General features: G+C 41.9%; 4 protein-coding genes across 4 annotated transcripts; 3 read left to right on the top strand and 1 right to left on the bottom strand.

The window, feature by feature from the left end:
* The first annotated feature begins 309 nt into the window (after positions 1–309).
* LOC133013860 (ubiquilin-4-like) lies at positions 310–7784 on the top strand. The gene is made up of 6 exons (XM_061080948.1): positions 310–456; positions 1634–1785; positions 1870–1988; positions 6014–6270; positions 6716–7201; positions 7650–7784. Exons 1-6 carry the CDS (start codon positions 310–312, stop codon positions 7782–7784), a joined length of 1296 nt encoding a protein of 431 aa, XP_060936931.1.
* An 862-nt stretch (positions 7785–8646) lies between these two features.
* LOC133013861 (CBY1-interacting BAR domain-containing protein 1-like) lies at positions 8647–9576 on the bottom strand. The gene has a single exon (XM_061080949.1). It carries the CDS (start codon positions 9574–9576, stop codon positions 8647–8649), a length of 930 nt encoding a protein of 309 aa, XP_060936932.1.
* Positions 9577–14127: 4551 nt separating this feature from the next.
* On the top strand, positions 14128–18372 carry lamtor2 (late endosomal/lysosomal adaptor, MAPK and MTOR activator 2). Its single transcript, XM_061081102.1, has 4 exons — positions 14128–14321; positions 16344–16506; positions 17444–17533; positions 17848–18372. The coding sequence occupies exons 1-4, from the start codon at positions 14254–14256 to the stop codon at positions 17902–17904; spliced, it is 378 nt and encodes a 125-aa protein (XP_060937085.1). The 5' UTR covers positions 14128–14253; the 3' UTR covers positions 17905–18372.
* Positions 18373–18952: 580 nt separating this feature from the next.
* rab25b (RAB25, member RAS oncogene family b) lies at positions 18953–26757 on the top strand. Its single transcript, XM_061081378.1, has 5 exons — positions 18953–19158; positions 22774–22969; positions 24862–25055; positions 25286–25366; positions 25896–26757. The coding sequence occupies exons 1-5, from the start codon at positions 19122–19124 to the stop codon at positions 26012–26014; spliced, it is 627 nt and encodes a 208-aa protein (XP_060937361.1). The 5' UTR covers positions 18953–19121; the 3' UTR covers positions 26015–26757.
* The last annotated feature ends 627 nt before the right edge of the window (positions 26758–27384 follow it).

A 27384-nucleotide genomic window follows, 5' to 3' on the forward strand; every position in this document is an offset into this window, starting at 1 on the left:
ATGTGAAAATAATTGCAGAAAAGTTTAGTTCATTTGAATCCATGGTTGTAATGTTCTTTAGTCTACAAGCCCCCCTTGTCCGAATCTAAAGTATGTTTGTTTAATGTCTCAGTCCCTGACAGTTCTGTACAGTGATGGAGAAAGAGATTAAACAGAGTAAATGTCTGCCTGCCTCTGAACACTGTGACAACAGAGGCGCTGCCTATGAACAGTTAGGCATCAGAGGCAGCTGCCTTTAGATATAATGCCACCGGAGGTTAACTCTACGAGCTGCCGCTGCCACGGTTTGAGCTTGCCCTTACTGGAGAGATGTCACTGAAAAGCAGCAGCGACCATGAGGAGGATGTCAATGCAGATGAAGAAGAATCTCCGGGTTCCACCCTGATGGAAATTAACGTCATAACTCAGGGGGGAAACGAGAAAATATTGATTTGGGAGGAGTCGTCTGTGGGAGAGGTGCGTTCATTTCAATAACAAGTACTGATCCCATACCAGTACATTTAAAAGTATAACCTATACAAAATATGTTTACAACTGTATGCTACTAACCCTGTAAGGAAGTGATAAAACACATTGAAAAACAAATGCATATAGAGAATGAAGCCATAGAATTTTTGATGATAAATCTAAGAATACACAACAATTACTTCTCTTTAAATAGGTCTAATCTGAAGTCTTGCGTATGGCAAACGTTGCAGTTGTAGGATATTCTGTTAATCGATCCCTTTAACATAGGTAGAAACCGGAATCACATGTTTAAGCATGCTGACCTCATGATTGGATTCTCAGAGATTCCTCTGTGTTTCCCGTCATTTATCTCCCCTAGGGAATGATCTGACCTGTTAATGGATGAGTATAGAACATGGGTTTTCGCCTCTGAGCATGAGTTATGTCCTTATGACTTCACCTTTTCATTTACATTATATGCTTAGACACATGCAGTCATGTCCTGCTGGACCACGGGATGAGGGACGTTTTTTTGCCTTCGGTCGCAACCTCTCTATATAATGTGGGCTTAAATCCTGAAATTTAGACTTCTTCATTTGGCTGGGAAGGTCTCCGGGTATACCATGGTGCCCGTCCTGATCTGGGAACTTATTTGCAATAAAACTTTACTATGCAAGCAAGTTCTGGGTTCGCCGAATCCTTCCTTCAAATTCACCATCATCGACATCTCCGCTGCTCAGAATAAACGATACAGTTTTACTTGTGGGACTTTCCTGAGGAATATATTGCAAAAATTGCTGAAATTTTAGGTAGCTCTGGCTAATGCTACACTACATACTTATATTTCCAAACTCGCCGATTCCTGACAAAGCATTTTCAGTATTTCTGATGCTTGTATCAATAATGAAACATCTCTAAATGTAATGAACAGCTTGTTTCAGGAGTAACCACCATGTGGGCCCAGTAGGAACTACATTAATTTGAGAACTAGATTTTCACCCATCTTCAAAAGAGGGGCACTAGATTGCATATTAATGTAGGATAATGTCCGTATGTAGTTCTGATCCCACTAATATTTGCAACTAATCAAATCACCAAAACCTGCATTTCTTCTTTGAACATCAAGGCAGCTGCTGACTTTGCCCTGCTGGTAATTTACCTTTTATTTTCTTTCTCATCTGTTTAGCTTAAAGAGGAAGTATCCAAAAGATTTGAGGCCCCCCAGCACCAATTGGTGCTGATTTTCACAGGGAAGATTCTAACGGATACCAATACCCTGAAGCAGTATGGTATCAAAGACGGACACACCGTTCATCTTGTTATCAGGACCTTCCCAAAGTAAGTATAGTCCATGAGATCTGTGTTAAGAGGTCTCTCTTTACGTGTGGTGAGATTATTATTTGATGTCTGCTGTCTCTTAAGATCAACAGATGGCGGTGCATCTCAGACCAGTTCTGCTTCTTCCGCACCTCACACCATCAGCACCAGCAGCAGCCCCAGCACCAGCACCAGCACCATCCCAACTTTAGCAGGTAGCACCGGTCAGACACCGATACAACCTGCTAATGCAATGAGTAAGAATGTTTAACATGAAGTTTATTTTCTTGCTTTTTGCACTGCAGGGAGTTTCAGGGTTTGAAATGTTTTCAGCTTTCTCTGAAAACCATGTCAAAGTTCCTGATGGTTAGTCTTGTTTTTAAATTTTAAATTATCCTCAAAAACCATATATGTCATGCATTTCAAAAATGACGCAATAGGTTGACCAAACAGTTCTCTATCATCAACCAAAGTTAGCAACAGTCTCTCAGATTTAGGAACTGCAACGTCCCTATGATACTTTTTAGCATTTGTAGCAGATCCCCCGAACGATGGTTTCGTTCATGTATGTTGTGTAGTCTTTCTTGTATTTCTCATCCTTGTCGAATTTTCGTCTTAGATGACTTAGTCGGATTTCAGCAAGCCTTTTGTTATCAGGTAAGTGTGGCTGTTGCTTGAATGGCAGAGGCATCTCATAATGTCCCTTGTCATTTTTCCTTATGCTTCCTTTAAGTTTCTCAAGAAATATGAGATCCTCTTGTGACACAGTCTTGTCTTCTCCTTTGGTGTCCTCAAAGTCTGACTCCAGGATGCTTAAAATATCCATTGGCGTTACTGGAGGAAGTTCCTTTACACTGACTCTGTGACACAGTCTGGATTCTGTTTCATCCAGGCATGGGGTTGAAACTCCAACAATGCTCCACCCTAAATCTGTAAGGATGGCAAAGGGCTCCTTATCTTTTACAGATAACACCTGTCTGGGCGATAATGTTCTTGGACAGTTGTATCCGATCAGAAGTCCTATATCACAATCTAGGAGAGGTGGCATTTCATCGACAATGCCCTCTAGATGAGACCATTGCTTTGCAGTTTCATGCGTGGGTATATGATTACGGTTCACTGGAATGTGGTCTTTACTGTAGGAGGGAGGAAGGTCAATGTGAAAGCTTGAATTGTAGCCTCTTACACGCAGTCCAATTACTCTTTGACTCTTCCCAATGGTATTTTCTCCTAGCATAGTGGTCAGTTTCAGTTTCACAGGGTAGGCATCTTCTTGTAACTCATTGCTTAATTCTTCGTCGATGAAGGTGCTGTCACTTTGAGTGTCTAACAATGCATACACAAGCTGCTCCTTAGATGGGTTTTTGGCTGTGGACAACCACACTGGGACGATCATGGAGGTCATGTCTGACTGGCCCACTCTAGTGACATTAAGTGCTGTAACAACTGTGGTATCATTAGCCGTGTTTGGAGCTGTGTTCAAACTGCATACAGTCCCCTCTCCACCTGTGTGTGCTCTATAGGTGTAATCATGGAGACAGGTCGGGTGCTTTCTCTTACATACATCACATGTGTGCCGGTGACGACATTCCCTTGCGTTGTGACCTGGTTTCATACATCCGAAGCACAGCTTATACTCCATCACATATGATCGGCGCTCCTTCAGAGACCTCTTCATGAAGTCTGGGCACCTTGGCAACTGATGCTTGTCATCTTTGCAACACATGCAGGGGGGTTTGGATCTTACACTGTTTACTCCTGCTTCATCGCCGCTTGTGATGGTTTGCATCGTGAGGACCTTGGCTTTGTTTCCCTCTTACTTCCTTTGTGAATTCTTTGTCGTGGAATGTGTTAGATGAGTGAAGAGCATGTAGAGAAGTGACTGGGTTGCATGCTATTTCCGCTTCCATGTTCACAAAGTTAGCAAAGTCTTCAAAGGGGGGAAAATCTTTACCTTCCATTAGCTTGACTGTGACCTTACCATTCCAACGGGCTGCTAACCAATCAGGGACATTCTGTATCAACTTTTGATTTTCTTCACAGTCATTTAATATTTCTAGACCCTTTACATGTGGCATGGCTTGCAGGCAGGCATTTAAAAAGTCTGAGAATGACCTTAACCCTTCAGCGTCCTTGGAATTTATTGCGTTGGTCTAGCTTTTTCCATGCATCTCCGTATGCTTCATCATCACTGCGGAAAAAGGTGCCTTCAAGGCATTTGTGTGCTGAGCCCGTGACATATTTCTTAAAAAAATGTATCAAAATTTAAAAGTTTATCAGCTGAAGAGATGCCTTTGCGATCGATGAGTGACATGAAATGAAGCCCTCCATTCAATATAGAGAATTGGTTCTCCATTAAACACTGTGGGCATCGGCATTGGGAGTCTGTTTAATGCGGTGCTCTCTTGGATTGCTTGGGCCAACTGAGACACGTCAGTCTGAGGTGCTGGTGCAACAATGTGAGGGTTCTGCTGGTGATCAGAGGGGATGGAACTGCTTGCTCTGTTGCTTTGCTGGGTGGGTTGAATATCTGGTTCCGTTCTCACATCTCTGTCGTAGATCATCAGTCTGGCACGAGCAGCCTCCATCTCCTTTTCTGCATGTAGACGCTCCAATTCAGACCTCTGCATGCTCAATTGCTCTTCCATTGTTACTTATTTTATCCTTTTGCCGTAATTCAACTTGCATGACTTTGTATTGAGCCTCCTTTGCAGCTAGTTCTGCAGCTTCATCAATTCTCTTTGCTGCAATGCTCGCAGTTTCAGAGCGGAGACTGGCACCTGACAGTGAAGCGCTACCATATACAGAGTAAGCATAGTCATTTGCGTGTAGCTGATGAAGACGCTGCCTTTGAAAATCTGCATCAAATTCACCGTCTAGTTCTGATAAACGTTCATAAATGACTTTCAACATGTCATTAGTCACAGCTTCACATGACTCCATTTTTCTTCTCAGTTCATTGGCTGGTGTGTCATGCACTCTCATTTCACTGTACACTTTGATGAGGTCCTTCATTCCTTTTTCAATGTTGTCTGCCAGTGTAGCCAACTCTGCGTCTGATATGTTGCTCTTCAAGTTTTGTCTGGGCTTTCTAATTAGCATTTTCCATTGTTCATAGAGGCAAAGCAGTCTTTTTTCGTTTTTACTTGATTCCTCCTTCTGATAGATGAGCATTTTTTCTGTGGGCGAACTAGGTCGCTCTGATCTGCGGGGTAATCCATTAGCATCATCCATTTCAACTTGAAGCTCAGCTAGCTTTTCTTCTTTACTTTCAATGTCCTCCTTTATTTCCTTGAGTGACAAACCTTCAGTCTCAGCTTGAAGTAATAAGCCACTACTTTCCTCTATTTTAGTCCGTAGTTTATGCATCTTTTCCTTGATGTCATCCATCTCAGCCGTCGTTGTTAAAGCATCACCAGCGTTGCTGCGTCACACCGCTGCGTGTCGTGTTTGTTTGCTGCGTCACGCCGCTCCGTGTCCTTTTTCCCGTCTCCTCTCTCCACAGGCAGTGTGTTCTGGCAGGTGAAGGTAAATTTCTTACTGTTGCAGATCCCCCGAAAGATGGTTGAGACTTTACTGATGTTCAGGTCGTTTATTGAACCGTCCTTGTCACCGTACACCTTAATAAAACTTTAGACAACTTAGAAGCACCGTAAGAAATTGTGCCTCTTCGAGGGTCGCTGAATAACAAAGCTTCTTCCGTCGTCATCACCGGGCGACTCTACCGGAACCATTTCAAAATAAAATCATCTGACATGTTTACAATAGAATAAAAGAGACACTTCCTGCGATATAAACAATAACACACTGTGGGTTAGTTACAAATAATTCTTTGTACATTTTGCATTCATCGTAAACTTTACTCTGCTCATCTGAAGTGAAAATGTCACATTCAGAAACAATATAAACAATAACACACAGTGGGTAAGTTACAGGTGGTCACCCCGTCTGCAAAACCTGAAGAAAGAAACTCGCTCTGATTAATATACTTAGAATGCAAGGCAGATGAACCTGTAGCTCTCAGCATGAGGTGGGGTCTTCAAAATGGGTGAAATGTCTTGGTTTGTCTATTTAACTTGCTAATAGCTTTTCAGTCACGTTAACCGAAGCGTTCAGTTTCACCTGCTATTGTAGAGACACAACACATTGTTGTTCTGCTGCATGTGTCATTGACACAGGCTGTGGCATGGTGGAACCACATGTCCACACACCTGCCAATAACTCATTAGCCTGTATCCTTCCTCCTCAGGTGGACCCGGCGACCTGTCGGGCTTGTTAGGTCTCGTCATGGGTTCACCCAACTTTATGCAGATGCAGATGCAGAGGCAGATGATGCCCAACCCACAGATGCAGCCGCAGGCTTTTGGGAACCAGACGTTCCGGCACATGATGTCCAACCCAGACCTGATGAGACAGATGTTACCAGGCAATTTTCCGATGCAGCAGCTCCTCGAACAAAACCCAAACGTTTCTCGCATGATCAACAACCCTGAGTTTATGAGACAGGTCAGAGCAGAGCTTTCACGTTCGTGTCCTGGAACATTTACATTGTCACGTTCAGCAGGAAAGGCATGGGGATGTTCAAGTTTACTTTTGTGCCCAAGATAATAGAAAATATTTGTTTTCAGGACGTCGGGGCTAAGAGGTTTTAAAGCTGATTTCTGTTTAATTGTCATTGAGCAGTTGCAGAATCCTGAAACACTTTCTACGATGAGCAACCCCAGAGTCAGACAGGTCCTCGAACAGCTCCAACAGTGGCTGCAATTAATACAGACGCAAGTGTCAGGATTCGTGTCCAGGTACCAGCTACAGCCGATTCCACATATTCTTCAAGCCTCCATATTTGTCTTAATCCATGAGTCCACTCAGAAAATAATCAGACTTTTTTTAAAGCTGCTCTTCTTGACCGTAGCAATTTTTTATTCATTTCAATGTATTCTTTCACCTCCAGTGTGCCGACTGGCGGTCTCACACTTCCTCCAGACACAGGGAGCAGTGTCCCTCCAGCCACAGGGGGCAGTGTCCCTCCAGCCACAGGGGGCAGTGTCACTCCAGCCACAGGGAGCAGTGTCCCTCCAGCCACAGGGGGCAGTGTCACTCCAGCCACAGGGAGCAGTGTCCCTCCAGCCACAGGGGGCAGTGTCCCTCCAGCCACAGGGGGCAGTGTCCCCCCAGCCACAGGGAGCAGTGTCCCTCCAGCCACAGGGAGCAGTGTCCCTCCAGCCACAGGGAGCAGTGTCCCTCCAGCCACAGGGAGCAGTGTCCCTCCAGCCACAGGGAGCAGTGTCCCTCCAGCCACAGGGAGCAGTGTCCCTCCAGCCACAGGGAGCAGTGTCCCTCCAGCCACAGGGAGCAGTGTCCCTCCAGCCACAGGGAGCAGTGTCCCTCCACAGAACTCCCCCTCTGCTGCCTTACCACCAGGATCTATTCCCTCACAGCAGATGCAGCAGATTTTACAGATGTTTTCTGGCGGTGGAGCATTGGTAAGTTTAATCAGGATGCAACAACTTGTTATTTTATTGAGAGAGACAAATCGATAATGTTGTCTGTAAATGTGACTTGCATGATACATAAATACAGGTTCAAATAGTTAAGATTAAAATACTGATTTCAATTAATATTTATTCTTTTTTTTCAAGTGAAAGTAAAAGGGTTTAATGTTATTCACAGTTGAAAGAACTATACATAAACATGTTATCATGATATTTAAGAGGAAGAGTTTGTCTTTGTATTATAATGCAGAAATTGTGCACGAAGTAGGAGAACTGAAAATAAAGTTAAAACCAAGAGGTTGTGTCAAAATATTAGGTCAAAATGTGTCTTCTCTCTCACCACATACTGACAGTTATCACAATCTTACCCCGTCTCTCCCCTCACACCTCCAGGTGCCGGAGACTCGTTTTCAGCAGCAGCTTGACCAGCTCAACTCCATGGGCTTTATCAACCGTGAGGCTAACCTGCAGGCGCTTATCGCGTTCGGAGGGGACGTCAACGCTGCCGTTGAAAGACTGTTGACCTAACGCGCTTAGTTCCTTTTGGGGATTGACGCTGGACGACCACTGTAAAAAAAAGTCAACTTTTAAAAGTACAGCAACCAGGTTGTTTTGGCGGCTCTGGGGGCGGTAATGCCTTTTTCAGTTCAATGGACCTGACATCTGGCTACTACAATGTGCCACTAAATGAAGACCACAAGAAGAACACTGCTTTCTCGTCCCCTTTTATGGTATATTCTGGGCAGCCGAGATATTGATGTTGTTGTAGATGTTGATGATGAAGGAAAGGAACGCGGACCCAGTACTTACAAGTATAATAATGTTTATTACACAAAAGTGTTACAGGTGATCTAGAACTCAGAGAAATCACCCAGGAAAAATAGTGTCTGACTTGCTTTTTTGTGTCCGAACATGAAGATGAAGCTCGTTTTTGTGTCCGAACATGAAGACACATTGGTCAAGAACATTCCTTCTACACCCATCCATTAGCTAGTCAGAGGTCATTCCCAAAGTCAAGGATCATTTCGAAAAGGGAGAGAACTTCTAAGGTAAACACCTGGAGGACTCTCTGAGAATGCCTGAGAGTCCAAAAGGCAGGCATCATAATCTAAGCCTGTCATTAGGTTTTCAATTAAAAAAAAAATATTCATAAAGAGGCATGACTATACAATGCACGGTTTGTTAATGTGTGAGATATAAAAAATAAAGGGAGAACCACTTGCTCCCTTACAGAGCATCACACAATAAAAACCACTAGAATACTGCTCAGACCACCTGTGACAGGGGATTTTGGCGTTGACACAGCTTTTACTGTTGGTAAATTTATTGAAATCCCTTTTGTTTCTTACAGAAAAATGCAAAAAAATAAAATAAAAGATTTAATGAGCCTTTAATCATCAGCATCTGAGATGTCTGCGTCTTCACCTTTCTCTTTGTCTTCGTCTTCTTCTTCATCTTCGTCCTCGTCTTCATCCTCATCCTCATCCTCGTTCTTCTCCTTTGCTTCTTCCTCACCTCTTGTCTGCCGCATGGAAGCTCTTTGTTGCTGTAAGGTTCCTGATGTGCCCAGGAAGGAGACGGTCCGATTGAGGGGCCCTTTGGTATATGCTTGCACTAGATCTAAGCGTGACCTGTGGGGGTGCAGTGAGCTCCTGAACACCTCCAGGTCCTCCTCCTCATCCACACTCTGAATGCTCTGGTAGGCCAAGGTGCAGATCTCCAAGGCTTTGGCATGGAATGACATCTCCACTGTCATAAACTCCCTAAATACTTTCTTGATGTCCTGGATCTTCTGCTTCTCAAAATCATCTATGGTCTCCTCCAGCTGCCTGGTTTTCCGCATGGCGTCCATGGTGGCTTTCTGGAGATCACTTTCAGCCTGAGAAATGATCTGTCTGTCTGAGGGGTTCTTCTTTCTGGTCTTCTCGAGCTGAGCCATCAGTTTGACTTCTCTCTCTCTGGCACTTTGAGTCGTCTTCAGATCCTCCTTTTTACGTTTCACAACAGCTCCATAACTCTTCAATGGCTCTAGTACTTTGGCTTCAAGTCTTTCCACCTGAGCTTGGCGGTAGTCTTGAATCTTGGCCAGTTGGTCAGCATACTGCTTTATACCGCTCTTTAGATTTGGCGTTTCAGTGTCTGCGTACAGGCCGATTTCCCGAACCAGAAGGTCGGCCTTGTCCCGTAGCTTGGCTGTTTTACGTACATAACCGCCAAACAGCTGGCACATCCCTCCGAAATGTTTCTCCACATTGGTGATTTTCTCCTGGATCTGTGTTGTCTGGTTGTCCCTCGCTCTGGCATCCGGAGTGCGACTCATCTCTACAGAAAAGCTGTAAAATAAACGGAGACAGCGAACACCGATGTTTATCCGCATGCAGACTTACCGCTTGCTCACCGTGCTCCTCTCAAGGCTAGCACACCTGTCTGCGGTTTCCATTGAGTCCCTCCTCCTTCTCCTCCCCCCCAGAGCAGGCAACATCGAAATCCAAACTGAAGCTGCTGGCTAAAGCTAAACATTAATACAGCAGCGACTTCCGGCTTCATATGTCGGAGATCACCAAATTTAATGTGGACTCTGTGTTTGCTTTTGCAAAAACGATGTCTCAAACGAGATGACCAGAGCCTGGACCAGAACCTGTGCCGCCTTCTGAGTGAGAAGGGGGCGTGTTATCCTGATGTTGTGCAGCAGGAATCTACAGGAACATGTTGTTGCAGTAATGTTGGCAGTAAGGGAGGCCTAGGGACTTCCCCGGAGTCCCTAGGCCTTATCATCCGCAGTTCCAGGGCTTACAACAAGACTGCTTTATATACAATATGTCTACTAAGATACTCTACCATTACTGACAAAAGTTCATCCATTAATTTACCTTCCAAAGCTGTTTCTGATGTTCTCCATTACACGTTGCATCTATTGCACTTCTATCCGTCCTGGAAGAGGGATCCCTCACATGTGGTTCTCTGGGGTTTCTACGTTCTTTTTTTGAGTTCTTACCCATCCATATAGCCTTGGATCATGCATATGGATCTGATAGATGTGGAGCATTTCTTGATACATTTTGAGTCTTACATCCCCGGGAGCTAACAAACTATCAAATAAACTTTCATAAACCAGTATATATCTCATTAAATAAATCACAAACACTTGTGGCCACTGTGATAGCTGCCTCCAAACAGTGTGACATAAAAGGCAGCTGCCTATCAACAGTGTGGCATTAAAAGGCAGCTTGCTCCAAATAGTGTGGCATTAAAGGCAGCTGACTCTAATCCCTGAGGCATTGAAAGGCAACTTCCTATCAACAGTGTGGCATCGAAGGCAGCCGTAGAGGAGGAACCTCTACGAGCTGCCGCTGCCACGGTTTGAGCTTGCCCTTACTGGAGAGATGGCAGAGGAAAGCAGCAGCGACCATATGATGGATGTCAATGCGAATGAAGATGAATATCCGGGTGCCACCCTGATAGAGATTAACATCACAACTCAGGGGGAAAACGAGAAAATAACGATTTGGGAGGAGTCTTCTGTGGGAGAGGTGCATTTCTGTCAATGACAAGTACTGATCCGATACCAGTACATTTAAAGTATAACCTGTACAAAATATTTTTATAACTGAATGCTACTAACCCTGTATGGAAGTGATAAACACATTGAAAAACAAATGCATACAGAGAATGAAGCCATAGAATTTTGCAAAAACAATTTTGCAAAAAGAACACAAACAAATAAATCTAAGAACACAACAATTACTTCCTTTAAATAGCTTTAATCTGAAGTCTTGCGTATGGCAAACGTTGCAGTTTTACTTGTGGGACTTTCCTGAGGAAAATATTGCAAAAATTGCTGACATTTTATGTAGCTCTGACTAATGCTACACTACATACTTATATTTACACAATGGCTGATTCCTGACAAAGCTTTTTCAGTATTTCTGATGCTTGTATCAGTAATGAAACATCTCTAAATGTAATGAACAGCTTGTTTCAGGAGTAACCTCCATGTGGGCCCAGTAGGAACTACATTTTTTTTAGAACTAGATTTTCACCCATCTTCAAAAGAGGGGCACTAGATTGCATATTAATGTAGGATAATGTACGTATGTAGTTCTGATCCCACTAATACTTTCAACTAATCAAATCACCAAAACCTACATTTCTTCTTTGAACATCAAGGCAGCTGCTGACTTTGCCCTGCTGGTAATTTACCTTTTGTTTTCTTTCTCATCTGTTTAGCTTAAAGAGGAAGTATCCAAAAGATTTGAGGCCCCCAAGCACCAACTGGTGCTGATATTCACAGGGAAGATTCTAAAGGATACCAATACTCTGAAGCAGTATGGTATCAAAGACGGACACACCGTTCAGCTTGTTATCAGGACCTTCCCAAAGTAAGTATAGTCCATGAGATCTGTGTTAAGAGGTCTCGCTTTACGTGTGGTGAGATTAATATTTGATGTCTGCTGTCTCTTAAGATCAACAGATGGCGGTGCACCTCACACCAGTTCCACTAGCAGCAGCCCCAGCACCAGCACCAGCACCAGCACCATCCCAACTTTAGCAGGTAGCACCATTCAGACACCGATACAACCTGCTAATGCAATGAGTAAGAATGTTTAACATGAAGTTTATTTTCTTGCTTTTTGCACTGCAGGGAGTTTCAGGGTTTGAAATGTTTTCAGCTTTCTCTGAAAACCATGTCAAAGTTCCTGATGTTAGTCTTGTTTTTCTAAATTTTAAATTATCCCCAAAAACCATATATGTGTCATGCACTTCAAAAATGGCGCAATAGGTTGACCAAACAGTTCTCTATCATAAACCAAAGTTAGCAACAGTCTCTCAGATTTAGGAACTGCAACGTCCCTATGATACTTTTTAGCAGTCTAAGAGGAATGAGTCTGAAGTCTGGTCGTGTTTCTGTGTTACATGAGTCATGAAGGTTACTCGATTCAGAGGCGGTCACCTCGTCTGCAAAACCTGAAGAAAGAAACTCGCTCTGATTAATATACTTAGAATGCAAGGCAGATGAACCTGTAGCTCTCAGCATGAGGTGGGGTCTTCAAAATGAAATGTCTTGGTTTGTCCATCTAACTTGCTAATAGCTTTTCAGTCACGTAAACTGAAGCGTGCAGTGTCACCTGCTCTTGTAGAGACACAACACATTGTTGTACTGCTGCATGTGTCATGTGACTACTACATACTTTATTTGCCCCTTGCACTCAATAAGATGATACATGTTATAGCCAGGCTCATGCCACAGCCAACCTGCTAATAACTTATTGGCCTGTATCCTTCCTCCTCAGTTGGACCCGGCGACCTGTCCGGCTTGTTAGGTCTCGGCATGGGTTCACCCAACTTTATGGAGATGCAGCAGCAGATGATGTCCAACCCACAGATGCTGCCGCAGATCGTGGGGAACCTGATGTTCTGGAACGTGATGTACAGCCTACACCTGATTAGACAGATGTTTCCAGGCATTGTCGACAACCCTGAGTTTATGAGACAGGTCAGAGCAGAGCTTTCACGTTCGTGTCCTGGACAATAGAACAATAGAAATATTTGTTTTCAGGACGTAGGAGCTGTGCAGGTTTTAAAGCTGATTTTTGTTTAATTGTCATTGAGCAGTTGCAGAATCCTGAAACACTTTCTACGATGAGCAACCCCATAGTCAGACAGGCCTTTGAACAGATCCTACAGTGCCTGCAGATATTACGGACGGAAGTGTTAGGATTCCTGTCCAGGTACCAGCTACACCCGATTCCACATATTCTTCTCCATATTTGTCTTAATCCACGAGTCCACTCAGGAAATAATCTGAATTTCCTTGTCCCTCGTCCTTGGGTCTTTTTTATATAAATGCAAGCTATAATTATTATTTTTTAAGATGTTGTTGGAATTAAACTTCTTTTTCCATACATCGAAACTTCAGAGCGAACTCTCTGTGTTTAGGGAAGGTCGTGTTGCTAAATACTTGCATGTTGTGTTCAGTTTAGTATCACTTTACATAATTATATGTTAATTCAAAGAGGGTCTACTCTCTCACAGGCATTTAAAGCTGCTCTTCTTGACTGTAGCTATAAAGCTTTATTTTGTATTTATTTTAATATATTCTTACACCTCCAGTGTGCCACAGGAGCTGGAGAATCGTTTTCAGCAGCACCTGCTTGACCAGCTCGACGCCATGGGCTTCAGCAACCACGAAGCTAACCTGCAGGCGCTCATCGCGACAGAATGGGACCTCAACGCTGCTCTTGAAAGACTGTTGATCTAACGCGCTGATTTCATTTCGGGGATTGACGCTGAAAGACTGATGGAGTTTGGGACTAGCGAGGGAGATTTAAAAATATTAGAAGAAGAATAGAAAAGTTTGAGACAAAGAATGCCTCAAACTTTGCATGTCCACGTCCCCACCCACACCAAATCATTACTGGGGCTTCTTCTGTTTAGACCTGTGTGTCCTCCTCTTAGCCTTGATATAACTGTTTGTTCTCTAGTGTTTCTCCCTATTGCTTATTCCTCCCTCTTTTTGCTTTATTTGATTTCGATGGCGTCCTTTACTCCCTTACATCCCATCGTTTAAATTTCATAATCCGCCTCCATCCTGTCACCTCTGCCCCTGCAGCCTTGTGCATGTAACGACCGCCACCAAGTGTCCAAAATAATACTGCATGTTATCTAACCAAAATAATATGCCAACAACATAAATATACAAAACCAAATTTATTAATTGATATGAAATATTGGACGATAAGTGTCTCACTGTAGAAATTCTCCGGTGTCATAACTGTTGTACTGAATATTTTCTAAACACAATCAAGCAAAGCAGAAAAAGGAGAAGTTAAAATTCCTTGCCTACAACTCCCAAAATGCTTTGCACCCGGAACAGAAGGAAAACATCAGCTGACTCGCCTTCGTGTTTCGAGTAGTTTCGTGTGACAGTTTAAATTGAGTTGTTTATTCACTTTAAAGACACATTTCACGTTGATTTGACTTCGCTGCCGGTGACGTCATGTTACGACCCAAGGCGCTGACGCAGGTTCTGAGTCAGGCGAACACGAACGGAGTCCAGAGCACCCTGTGAGTACGGCTAGCTAGCATGCTAGGCTAGCTAGCGGCATGCTAACCAGATGCTAATTGACAGAGGAGCTACTTTGGTCTTCTTGACAATGAACCAGGTTGTTGTTGTGACGTTTGGTTTTTCCTGATACTCACAAGAAAAATACAGTTTTGTTTTAACATCACCGGTGTGAAGCCACATCCCGGCTGACGTCTGCACCATCGATCCGAGTCATGTTCATAACAGTGACCCGGCTGCTTCTATATTACATTTTACAGGGTTCCTACGGTCATAAAATAACCTGGAAAAGTCCTCTAATTGTGAAATGTGTATTTCCAGGCCTGGAAAAGTCCTGAAAAAAAATAAAATCCCAAACGTTTTGGAAAAGTCATGGAAATGTGTTATATTCATATTTTCATTTACGCTGATAATTCATATGCTTTTAAAGAAATACGCTCAATATGTAAGCCTTGGAATTCTCATTGTTAGTTTAAATACTACATTTTGTCACTTTTTCATGTATACACCGAGATTTCACAAAATGTTTGGAAATGGAAATTTGGTTTAAAGTTGTGGAAAAGTCATGGAAATCCATTGGTCAAAATGTGTGTGAACCCTGATTATAGTGATGCAGTTACAGGAGCATGTCATCTTATCAGAGTTCGTATGGTCATGGAAAACCTGGAAAAGTCATGGACATTTTAAAATGTGTTTTTCCAGGCCTGGAAAAGTCATGGAAAAAAGAATCTCTTTTAAAGAAATACTCTCAAAATATAAGCAAGCATACCTGGGTTTGTGTCATTTAAGGTATACTGTATGCCTTGGAATTCTCATTGTTAGTTTGAATACTACATTTTGTCACTTTTTTGCGTATACACAGAGATTTCACAAAATGTTCGGTCATGGAAATTTGGTTTAAAGTTATTAAAAAGTCATGGAAAAGTCATGGAAATCCATTGGTCAAAATGTGTATGAACCCTGTCTTATAAGTGTGTAGTAGATAGTACAGCAGCGTGTTGTGTTCATGTGAGTGAGACTACTGTTCCTCTGGGTTAACCAGATCCTCATGGTATTAGTTCAAGAGGCACCTCGGGACTTTGGGATTGTTTACAATGGAAAGTACAAGGATTCTGCGGGAGCTCGTTAATTAACCTTAAAAATATAAAATTGATCTCTTCAATTGAGAAAATTACTGATTGTTGTATCTCAGGTGAATAAAGTATTTCCTCTGTAAATCATGGATCTAACTGACTAGCTCTTATTGTTGATTAATGGATCTGTAGTGGACGTTGTATATTATCTACATATCTTATTTTTAAGTGGTTTTATTCCCCCCTATGTTTATTCTATGTCGTACTTTCACTCGCTCTGTCGTCTACTTCATTTCGACCATCTCCTGCTACAACAGGTGAATTTCCTGGCTTGGGAGAAATAAAGTTGATGTTATCTGTCAATCGAAAGCAAATATTGAATTGAAAAGTCAACATCATCATTTCTTAGAGGTTAATTTGACGTCTTAAAATCTGAACAAAACAGCCTCAATCCCAAAATATGTCCAGTCTAATGTAAATGACAAAGAAATGGTCACATTTGAAAACCTGGAGACTGAAGTTTTGTCATTTATTGAACAAACTTCTGACTAAATACACCAATTTATATGAGGGTTATTTTGCCAATTTTAAATATCAGCACACGTGCGTTAATTTGTGTCTTGTTGCAAAAGAAATGGTTTTGTTAAAATGCTCTTTTGAAACTTCAACCTTTAAGCTCATTGGGTTCTGTGACATCTCATGATTATTTTGGACTTGTATCAAATAAGAAGCATAATTCATAACAATTTCCCTTGTTTGATTCATAGTTCAGTCAGTCTGATATCACTATATATAATACATACTTTGATTAGATTGCGAGCGGTGAGTTCGGGTACTTTCCTTATTCCAGCTCTAATGTTACTGTTTGGTAACTTGACGTAGAGATGTTTAATAATAAACAACTGCACAGTCTGTGGTCAGATCTAACATCCACCTTTACATGTTCACCAGCCTACTGAATAACGAAGGTTCCCTCCTGGCCTACTCTGGGTACGGGGACACTGACGCACGAGTGACAGCCGCCATCGCAAGCAACATCTGGGCAGCGTACGACAAGAACGGCCACCAAGCCTTCAATGAAGACAAACTCAAATTCATACTCATGGATTGTATGGTAAGTACTGTTGCAAAGGGGCGGAAAGTTTCCGGTTAATTTCCGGAAACTTTCCATGGGAAGTTTAGCTTGGGAATTTAAAAAAAAAAAATACGCAAATTAAACGCTGAGCAATAAAAACCTCATTCAAAACTGTATTTTAAAGATGTATGGAATGCAGCACATGCTGCATGTTGAGTTTCAACCCTCCACTGTGCATTCTTCCATCACATGCACAGATAACTCCCAGCATCCTTCACTCTACAACAGGGCTATTGAGGCCTGCTGTAGTGTGCAGGACTAGTCAGGTAAGTTTCCATGATATTACTGGGGAAAATATATTAGCATGCTGATTGAGGATTGTTCATCTAGCCTATTTCCATTCATTTATTCATCAATTGTAAAATATGTTTACAGACGATTCCAATTGTTTGGCTCACTATTTATATCTCTGGCATATCATTAGTATTTTGTTACAAACTTTTTTCTCATCTTATTCTACAGAACAATGCCACGTGCACTATCTCATGTGTGGAGACATTTCACCCCATCCAATGTAGAAGGAAAGGCTGTGTACATTTGCAAATACTGTGCAAAGACCTATGTTAAGAATGCCACAAGGATGCAGAAGCATATAGTCAAGTGCCCACAGTTTCCTCAGGGCTCAAATCAGCCTATGACAAAACAAAATGTTTATATTTATGTCTGTATATAACAAGGTAAATACAGTTAGTATAAATTACCCACAACATTTCCAGTTTATTCCCGTTAATTCCCGTATATTCCCGTTTATTCCCGTAAATTCCCGTTAATTCCCATGGAAAGTTTCCAACTTTGAATATTCCCAGAATTTTGCTACCCTAATGGTAAGCAGCGCCGATCTCCATGACCGGTGGATTTGTCCTCAGTTGAGTGACGATTGGAGCACTGTGTGAGGATCTCTTCTTTTCTCTCTCAGGAGGGACGAGTGGCCATCACTCATGTAGCCAACCTGCTGCTGTGCATGTACGCCAAAGAGACGGTGGGCTTCGGAATGCTTAAAGCCAAGGTGAGAGTCTTGGCACGTTAGCAGTCTTTAATTCACCGTACAACCACTGTCCCACTGTCACTTGTATGTTGTTTTCTATATTCACTGTCTTCTGTACTTGGGTTAGGGTTAGGGTTATCTTTGTCATACGGGAAATGTTGTGCTGTCAAACAAAGATACCAAATATTGGCTGGTAAACATGTTTTAATGTATTATATGAAGGCAAAATCCAAAAGCACATAAAAACAGCCTAAATAGCCCAGGAGTTTTTGTCAAAGTCCCATTTGAGAAGCTGTAATGATGAAATATTTTGTATTTTTTTGTCACGTTTATAGGCGGAAGCACTGGTGCAGTACCTGGAGGAACCACTGACTCAAGTGGCTGCATCATAGTGAAGAAATGTGCATTACCTCCTTCTGCCTGGAAAAGAATGCATCATGTGATGTAGTACATACATGGACTTCTGTAACACAAAGTGCTTAGTGCATATATGAGTGAGTGAGTGAGTGAACGTCTGTGTGTGTGAGTGTTTGAGACGTGTGTTGAGGGGTATTCAGTGTATTTATAATCAAGTGTTGATGCAACTAACTGCTTGTGTGAGGTTTTCAACTGTTTGTCTTCACTTAGTTTTGTCGGCTCTAAAATTCCTTTCAGTTTGTCAGTAGGACGTTTGCGTGGACGACTGCTGAAATGATTCCGCTATCAACTGCTTTCACGGTTAATACGCTTATTCACTGTTATGCAGAGAAGTTGCTTAACACACACATTGTGAGCTGTATGGAAAATTCGTTGTAAACGTCTGTCTGATGTAAATGCAGCAAATCTTAAACCTGTCAAATAAAATAAAAATTGCATTCATATTTGTACAGTCTTGTTTTTTGTGTTTATGCTCTGAACTGACTGGTTGTGGGTTTTTGCATGTTAGCACAAAGAAGGAGAATTAAGTTTTAAAACAGCTGGATTGCTAGGATAAGGTGTGAGCGTATTCTCTGATACATAATACATTTTTAGGTTTTGTGTGTAAATGTCAAAGTATAAACATCATAAGGGAAGTTTAGATAAACGAAGTTAAAATGTTTTGTATTGATAATGTTATTGCAGATAATTTTTTGGGCCGATTCACATAGACTGTATTTCAGGGTTTAATCTTCCTCTCAGTGATTCAGCAGGAAGACTTTTCCTTTTGCTTCCTGCATGCAGTCGTTTGAATCGACCAACAGGAGGCACCTGAGAGTCCCCCTCAGCCCCAGCCATAGCCCCAGCCCTACCTGGGAGTTGTGTTACCTGTCCAACCTGCCCTGCACCGGCTACATTACTAGGACACACCTCCATCTCTGCTCCACCACTCCCTGAGACAAACCCCGCCCGGCTGCCTTCCTGAGAAACAACCTGGATACACACATGTCCTGTCCAAACAAGCCAGTGTTCTGTGAACTCAGATAAGGAAGAGTAGCGAAGGGCAGAGAGCTGGAGACTGGCTTTCATGTGTCGGAGCAGTTTCTCTGTTGAAGAGGATCTGAGAGGCAGGTTGTCTTTAGTGTGAGTCAGTGTCATCTTACATCTGGAGACAGCAGTGAGGTGCGGCGCGGCTGCATTGAATGGACAGAACATGGGGTCAGATGAGACCTACAACTTTGTCTTTAAGGGTGAGTGCATGTCTTGATCTGATCCTCAGGGACACCTCTGCAGCTTTTTAAGTCTCATTCTGTAACCCTGATTTGCCCTTGAAATTATACTTCCTTGTTTATTATTAACGTGTTAATCAGTCATTTAGTGTAGCACAGTAGTTCATTCTGATATGCAGCAGCTGAAGGGGCCAGGTGGCTCTGAACAGATGTGGAATGGAAGGTGTTGGGTAGGAAAATTGATAAAAGGCACTGGACAGATGGGAAGTAGGTGAACAGGGAAGTCAAATTAACATAAAGTAAGTGATGCTGGAGTCCAACGGGAAAATAAAATATGAAGACGGTCAAGTTCGTTGTATTCACACAAATTTGACTCACAGGGTTTTGGAGAAACAAGCCACATGTCAATAAAATCCCTGATTCAATTCCAGAGGCAGACCCCCCCCCCCCTCTGTCCTCATATGTCCTCAATTACACATTGTATTCTGAAAGGTATTCTGACAGGTATGGTACATGGTATATGTTTATATATATATATATATATAGCCTATATGGGGTCAATATTTATATATATCTCTCAACATCGGCCCCAAAAATCCATATCGGTTGGTCTCCAGTGTGAGGTGAGTGTAAGGTAACTTTCGCTAGTTAGCTTAGCATAAAGCCTTGAAGCAGGGATAACCAGGCAGAAACAAGGTTCTGTCTAAAGATTGACTGAATGACCTCAGTCTACCGGTTAGTTTGTTGGTTTATTTCTTCGCCAGATTACGCATGAACTACCAAACTGATTTCCACCAAGCTTGGTGGAGGGATGGGGTCGGGTCCTGTGAAGATCTCGCAATATTTGTACTAGTTTCCCAGTGAATGATTCATGGATCTTAATGAATAATCTCGATCATATTCAAGGTACTGTTATTTAAGTTGGAGCAGCTTTATTGAATTTAAAGGGACAGTTTGGTCTGGCAGAGATGTGTGCTCCACTGAGTGCTGTTCTAGTTCAGGTTTTCACAACACTTTCTTTTATTTATCTCTACTACAAGGACTACATTGTGTTGGATTGTTTGGCCTTGGTAGATGTACGTGTGACTGAGGGTCCTTCTGTTGCTTGTTTGATTCGTACAAAAACTTAAAAGCGACATGTTGGGGGTTTTGCGAGGAGTTTATGTGTGGGAGAAACCTCAGGAGGAGGAGGAGCGACAGAGGAGGGATCCCTCCTCCGGCCTGTGATGAGTGAATTCTCTAAACCGACTGCAATCATTGAATAAACTCACTCACTGATACAGTGCTCCTTGCAGCGTTTGTTATCTCAAAAGTATGTGCAGGATTTCATTCCATCCAGAGAATCACTGATTGCTCAGAGAAACTAATCAGTAAAATCTGATTGTACGATGTTTGCTTGGAATGTGAACCTGCAAACTCGTCCCTCCGTGTAAAGTATGTGGAGTCATTGAGGAAGGACTCTGCTAAGTTAAGTGCTGCTGCTGGATTTCCTCCTGAAGGTCATGAAAACAAACAAATGGAAAATTGAATCCTCACCGCAACGCATCAAGTTTGTCCCGGCTTCTTCAGAAAACCAGTCCACCATAGAGCGGGATGGCCTCTTGTCCGACATCGCCATAGAAACCAGGGTTATGTTTGCATAAGAAGTTACTCAGTCGTTGAAGAGAGGAGGAGGAGAACAGACATTCTTACCCGACACACTGAGGAAAAACCCTGCAATGAAGTGATCAGTTACCTAAAACAGACAAAGTAGAAGAACTTGTAAAACATTCTCTGCTGTGACCTCAGACGTCTGGTAAAACATTCTGTAATTCAAGAACTGGGGATAAGTCATTCGTGTTTTAAGAGTGCAGCTTTATGGGAATAAACAGATGTTCAGGGAAAAAGGAAGGCCAAAATATTTTTTTTGCACTGGTTCTAAAAGAAGCGAGGAAGGGATTCCTAAACTCAAGTTGAAGTTCGTCCCCGGCCTTGGACGCAGTGATTGAGAAACGTTCCCTCTGCTGAAGAAGATCATGTGATTTTAAAGTGGTAGTCCGATATCTAAATTAACCTTGAGACTGTTTTCTTAACTTTTCTTTATTTATCTGACGATTTTATCCACCAGTGGTTGAAGAAATATCCAGGTCCTTCACTTTAAATAGTTTAAATACCACAGTGAACAAATACTCAAATACAAGTTATAGTTCTGCATTAAAAATCTCCCTCAAGTATCAGACACCAAATGTGTTTGAGTCAAAATGAGAAGAAGTCCTTATAGATATTGTTGTATAATTCATATGCACACAGTATTATTGGAAAAATTATTACCAATTCATTTTTTGTCCACATGTAAAACTATTTTAATGCTGTCAATGCTGAGCTAGCCTAATCTAACCTATCCTAGCCTAGCCCAGCTTAACCTATCCCAGTCTATGCTAACCTATCCTATCCTAGCCTAGTCTATTCTAACCTAGCCTAGCCTAACCTATCCTAGCCTAACCTAACCTAACCTAACCCATCCTATCCTTTCCTATCCTAACACAATGTAACCTTGTTTCAGTCTCGATGATAAATTAAACTAATTGTTGCTTGTATTATAACCTCAGTGTTTTCGAGCTCACACGCCTCAGCAATAACCTGTGACTGTGTCTCAGATCTCATCAGCATTCTGTTCCTCACAGAGTGATCATACTTTCCTATATGTGCCAATTAAACCAAGCCCTCTTTCTCTCTCTGAGTCAGTCCCGAGTGAAACCCAAACATTAGTCAATAAGATAAAAGGGTTTGTCCAGGTTACTTCCTTTCCCGTTTACTCAGGAGGGAGGTTTCTGTGATCAAGATTTGAGGAGGTAGCAGCTCAACCTGTTCCTCCTCATGAGGAATCCCCTGACGTTCCCAGGCACTGTTTTATCTCCTGAAACCAAAGGTTCAATTAAAAGGAAGTTTCCTCAAAAAAAGTTTCCAGGAGAAATAGTGTCTTATCTGCAGTTCAGGAAAAACACAAAATAAGGCTGAGAAAAAAACATCACTTATTTTCTATCAAATAGCAATATTATAAAAAGCTCAATATAGTTATACATTACTTATGCATTGTGTAAACACAGTGAAGAGACATAACACCTAATGCATCTATGTCAAATTAGTCAAATGTTTTTCTGTTTATCAAGTGTTTGTCATTCTTTGCCCAGAGAGTTTAAAACTACAACTTTCACTCAGGAGCAAAAAATCATGGGACATTTATTTTTATATTTATCTGTCTGAATGAAATTCAAAAATCTGGAGTTTTCTGCTACATCCCACAAAGTTCTTCAGAGTTTTGTGCAACATGTCCTGTCTGCACAACTGAGTTGAAATAATTAGGGTAGCTTATTTGCCATCAGGGCGTGTGTCTGTTTGTTAAACAGGACAACTATCACAATGGTGTAAGGCACCCCAGTCCCATGCAGCCACAAGTGTTGATTCATGGGCCAACCTTAAAGAGACACACCTAGAATAAAAGCCCTAGTTTATATGGGCTTTAAGTGATGATGTGGTCAGGATGGGTCCATATTTGTTTTGTCTCAGACACACTGCATTAAGTTTTGCAACAACCAAACCCTGAATTCAAAACCTGGAGCTGTGATTAACATGCCTGTGTGTGTCTGTCTTCTCCAGTGGTGCTGATTGGTGAATCTGGTGTAGGAAAGAGCAACCTGTTGTCCCGCTTCACCAAAAACGAGTTCACCAATGATACTCGCACAACAATCGGGGTGGAGTTCAGCACACGGACGGTGCAGTTCAGCACCTTCACCATCAAGGCCCAGATCTGGGACACGGCCGGACTGGAGCGTTACCGGGCCATCACGTCTGCGTGAGTGCCAAGACCCCATCACAGTTTTCAAACACATTCATATATACCCGTGTATCCACTATCACACACTCACATTGTATAGAAATAATTGTCTATAACAAAGTCTTTATTTCTGGGTTTAGAGTCCTACATTTTCATCGGTGATTTTATATCATGATCACAACAATATTGGTGTAAATTTCCATTTTGAAACACAAAGACAGTGATAGCACCAGTTTTTTGTATTAGCCATGGAACAATAATGTGTAGAGCACAGTTCATCAACTAGGCAATTCAAAGTGCTTTAAAAGAATAAAAGGAAGCTCCCTGCAAACTGTAAAATAAATTAAAGAGTAACATAGATAATTAGCTATACAACAAGACATCAATAAAAGTCATAGTAACAGGGCAGTGTAAGAAATCAGTAATTATTTGATTTGATAAAAGGCTGTGACAAACAGCAAAGTGGTTTGACTTGTTTTAAATGACCTGAGAGGACACCAACTGCCGGCACGTAACAACGACAGGGAGACAGACTTACAGATTCACCTGTGGGCAGAGGGACACTAAGTCCAAACGTAAAAAATACACGAAGGAGCTGAGCCGAAGCACAAATAGACACAGAGCACTGAACAGCAGCTGGAGGTGCGACTGAGGAAACACAGTGAGGCGACTGGGAGCACAGAGACTAAACACACAAGGGAGGTAAACATGTCGGGATAATTGGACACAGGTGAAACACACGGGGGGGGGAGAAATAGACAGAGACAGGAAGTGAAACATCTAAGCGCACAAGGTAAGAAATATCAAATTAAAACAGGAAATGAAAAGTAAAAGAAATTTAAACCAGGACGATTTTCAATAGACTTCATTCAAAAAAATTTGAACAAAATTACATTATGTTTTTTTGTTGGACTCAGTTTTGACCTCTGAAGTAAATATGAAGCAGCTGCTCCTAGTCAATTAGCTTAGCTTAGCATAAAGCCTGGAAACATGCTCCTACTTTACCTGAAGAACTGACAATTTATAACTGACACATGGCTTCTAAAATCCAATGGGTTAGAGCCGAGACGTTTATCTGAACGCTCAGCGCTCTGTGTGTCTCTTCTATGATGAGGGTTTCCCTTGATTCATTATTTTTTTTCTTAATTAAACTGGGAGGATTGATAGTGTGGAAACTGGTTTTAAAACAATAGAGGCGTGTCAGTTTTATATTTAAAACACGGAAAAAATTCCGAGGACATGCCACGCGGCTGGATTAGCTCTTTTCTGACTGCTTAGCTTCTTGAGTAATTACTTACCGACTTATTCCACTATGCAAATTCCCACTCCCATGGAATTTCCAATTTGTGCTGTAACAAGCAGCTAAAACCTATTAAAGTGGAATTAATTATGCTGCTGTTAGAGTGGAGCAGTAATGTTATAGTGACGGGTGTATGGATTGGTTCATGACTTCAGAGATATAGCCAGTCTTTATAAGACAGCAGGAAGAACTGTTAATTCAGTGAAGATGTGGCGATGGCCTAAAGCTGCTATAATCAATATTGTCTTTTCTTATTTCGTTTTTCATATGACATGGGGTATCTGTTAGTGCAGCTTTTACTCTAGATGCCCTCAATGTGTTGTTTTGGGTCATGGCAGCTAAAAATCTACTTTTCCCTTCCTGCCCAACAACTAAAGGCCGACATACAAAGTCTAGGATCATGTGATCATTGACATTTCAGGTGTTGATATAGGGGAACAAAACCGGAACCAGGAGAAGAGTAGAAATTGGTACTTAAAGCAACATCATGCATATAATGTTTTGCCTACTGGGAATTGCCTGCTCTTGTGCTGTGTAACTATGGTGAGCAGGTACGTCACCTGAATAACAACCAGCAACCATACAATAAAAGTCTATCTCCTCCAAACAGGTACTACCGAGGTGCTGTTGGCGCCCTGCTGGTCTACGACATCAGCAAACACCTCACCTATGAGAGCGTGGAGCGCTGGCTGAAGGAGCTGTACGACCACGCTGACCCCCACATTGTGGTCATGCTGGTGGGCAACAAGACCGACCTGGAGTCCGAGAGATCGGTGCCCACCGAGGAGGCTAAAGACTTTGCAGGTATAAATGTGGACAACCTGTGTGTTGAAAGTCACTGCGATGAACTTAATTTATGATCTTACAGAATGAACATTTGTCTGCTCGCCAACATATTTTTCAGCATTGACATAAATTCTTATTTATTTATTCTAATTTGTGATCAAAGATTAAGTGATGTTTTTTAATTGGACCCAATTTCAAATGGGATTTAAATATCTAATAACTAACGTTGCTTATTTTGTATCATCCAGAAAAGAAAGGTATTTTGTTTCTGGAGACGTCAGCCTTGAGTTCAGTTAATGTGGAAGAAGCATTCACCAACGTCCTAGAAGGTAATTTATTTTTATGTATCAACCCTTTTTTACTACTTTGTGATTACCCACATATTGGTTCCTTTAAAGTTGATGTTTTTAATAACTTCCCCTTCCCGTCTCTCCTCTATAAACGTATAATATGTTTGAATAATTTAAATCAGAGCCATAGAGCATCATCTCCTCAGCACATTAAGGTTTAGAGAAAGTCTACGTCAGGTAGGGTCAGAATAACATGACCTGGGCGACCTGAAAGCTGATTGGTTAAAACGTGTCTCAGATGGATATATATGACTTTAAGCTGCTGTACACGGGTTCGATTCCCAGTTGGCCAGACTGTTCTCATCCTCTCTCCCCCAAAATGTCCTAATCCAAAAACGCCAAAACAAATAACATGTCCTTTGGAACTTGGGGTTTTCTTAGGAAGCTTTTTGATTGGCTGCTTTGTTGGGAAACATCCGCTGGGTTTTTTGTTATTAATATTAAAACGTCTTCCCCTGTAGACACGTTGTCCGTAAATGGTATAATATGTTTGTATTTCTTGCATCAGAGATTCATAAGAAGGTGAGCAGTAAGGAAGTGGTTCGAGGCTCCATCGGCGCCGTGTCCCTGAACAGCTCCAGAGCAGATACCACGGAGGAGAGTAAACCCTGCTGCAGGAACATCTAATCCCACCTCCATCCTCCAGGAGACCCCAGGGTGGGTGGGTGACGGGTAAACTCCTTGTCCCCCCTTCACCTGGTGCTGGAGCTCGAGGGTCATGCAGCGATACGAGCAAACTGACAGTCCTGGCTTCGGTGATGCCATTTTCAAATGATGAAGTTGGACAAACTGCACGGTTCTGCATTCAAAAGACGATCGATAAATGTGAACGAATGTAGCTGGACACCAGCATCAGTCTTTTACGAGTCCCTGCTGTCCCCCCGAGCGTAGGTCACATAGGTAAAACACAACTTTGTTACCTATAAGATGATATCTTTACCACATGTGCAGAAAACTGGTAACATCATGGCATGTTTAATACTTTAAAAGACACGTGACCCGTTTCGGTTCATGTGCTAACAGTGTGCTTGTGCTAAAGCTTATGAGCCATGATGATGCGGAAAGTGTTTTATTGTGGAAAATATCAACTCTACTGCTCAATGTCATGTCTGCAGCACGACCACATATTTCTTTTGTTTTACTTTATAATCTATTTCAACGCATATAATGGTTTATCTAGAAAATAAACATGGTACAAGTATTCGTATCTCATGCATGTATAATCCCACATTTCAAGATCTGTATCTAATATTAGCATCTTGTATTTTCTTTTTCACTGTTGCAGCCAAAGAATTTGCGTCTAAATACTGAACTTTGTGAGATTTGTTGTGTGCTTGAAGTGTCTTTCTGCTGTTTGGAATAGTCAAAGACTTTTATAGGTTCTTAACTTGCTTTTAACGTTTTTTGGAACCACACACCAGCAAAGTCAGAAATTACTAAACCTGGTCAGTTGTCATTGCTTGTATCCTGATTGTGTGTTTCTGTATCTCTGCATTAAATTCTGTTTTTCTCAATAAAGATTTATTCAAACACAGAATAGCCTATAATGAAAAATAAATACTTTTGCTTACAGGAACTTGAATAACTGGGAACGGTATCATCCTTAAGAAAAAGAGTTCTAACATCAATCACCTTGCTTATCTTACATAGAGCCACTAAACAAACAGCACATGTAATTCAAGGTGACCTGCAGGTGCTGTATGCACCACTTGACTGGTCACCTTGAATTATTTGCACCAAAAGGAAAGAGAAGAAGAAGAAGGGAGATCTGAAAAAGTCTTGTTATAGAGTTACTTATTTGATGTTATACAAATGGGGTTAGGGTTAGAGAAGAGGAATATGGGCCGTGTCTCCACACAACCACCAATGCACAGACTCTGGCCCCAAATGACGTCTGCACCTGTAGCTAGAATATTTTATTGCTTCATTTTTGTACAATGGTAGGAAGTGGAGACGTGTCATCCATCTTTATTTACGATCTTTGCCTTCAATGTGTT

This window comes from Limanda limanda, chromosome 11 (genome assembly GCF_963576545.1).
Source record: "Limanda limanda chromosome 11, fLimLim1.1, whole genome shotgun sequence".
Classification (NCBI taxonomy): Eukaryota; Metazoa; Chordata; class Actinopteri; order Pleuronectiformes; family Pleuronectidae; genus Limanda; species Limanda limanda.

What these genes read in the sequence shown, in the direction of transcription:
- LOC133013860 (XM_061080948.1), top strand. Translation starts at nt 310, where the DNA reads ATGTCACTGAAAAGCAGCAGCGACCATGAGGAGGATGTCAATGCAGAT. An exon ending in AGGAGTCGTCTGTGGGAGAG is followed by an intron (nt 457 to 1,633) that starts GTGCGTTCATTT and finishes TCATCTGTTTAG; the next exon opens with CTTAAAGAGGAAGTATCCAA. An exon ending in GTTATCAGGACCTTCCCAAA is followed by an intron (nt 1,786 to 1,869) that starts GTAAGTATAGTC and finishes CTGTCTCTTAAG; the next exon opens with ATCAACAGATGGCGGTGCAT.
- LOC133013861 (XM_061080949.1), bottom strand. Translation starts at nt 9,576, where the DNA reads ATGAGTCGCACTCCGGATGCCAGAGCGAGGGACAACCAGACAACACAG.
- lamtor2 (XM_061081102.1), top strand. Translation starts at nt 14,254, where the DNA reads ATGTTACGACCCAAGGCGCTGACGCAGGTTCTGAGTCAGGCGAACACG. An exon ending in AACGGAGTCCAGAGCACCCT is followed by an intron (nt 14,322 to 16,343) that starts GTGAGTACGGCT and finishes CATGTTCACCAG; the next exon opens with CCTACTGAATAACGAAGGTT. An exon ending in TCATACTCATGGATTGTATG is followed by an intron (nt 16,507 to 17,443) that starts GTAAGTACTGTT and finishes TTTCTCTCTCAG; the next exon opens with GAGGGACGAGTGGCCATCAC.
- rab25b (XM_061081378.1), top strand. Translation starts at nt 19,122, where the DNA reads ATGGGGTCAGATGAGACCTACAACTTTGTCTTTAAGG. An exon ending in GGAGGCTAAAGACTTTGCAG is followed by an intron (nt 25,056 to 25,285) that starts GTATAAATGTGG and finishes TGTATCATCCAG; the next exon opens with AAAAGAAAGGTATTTTGTTT. An exon ending in ATTCACCAACGTCCTAGAAG is followed by an intron (nt 25,367 to 25,895) that starts GTAATTTATTTT and finishes TTCTTGCATCAG; the next exon opens with AGATTCATAAGAAGGTGAGC.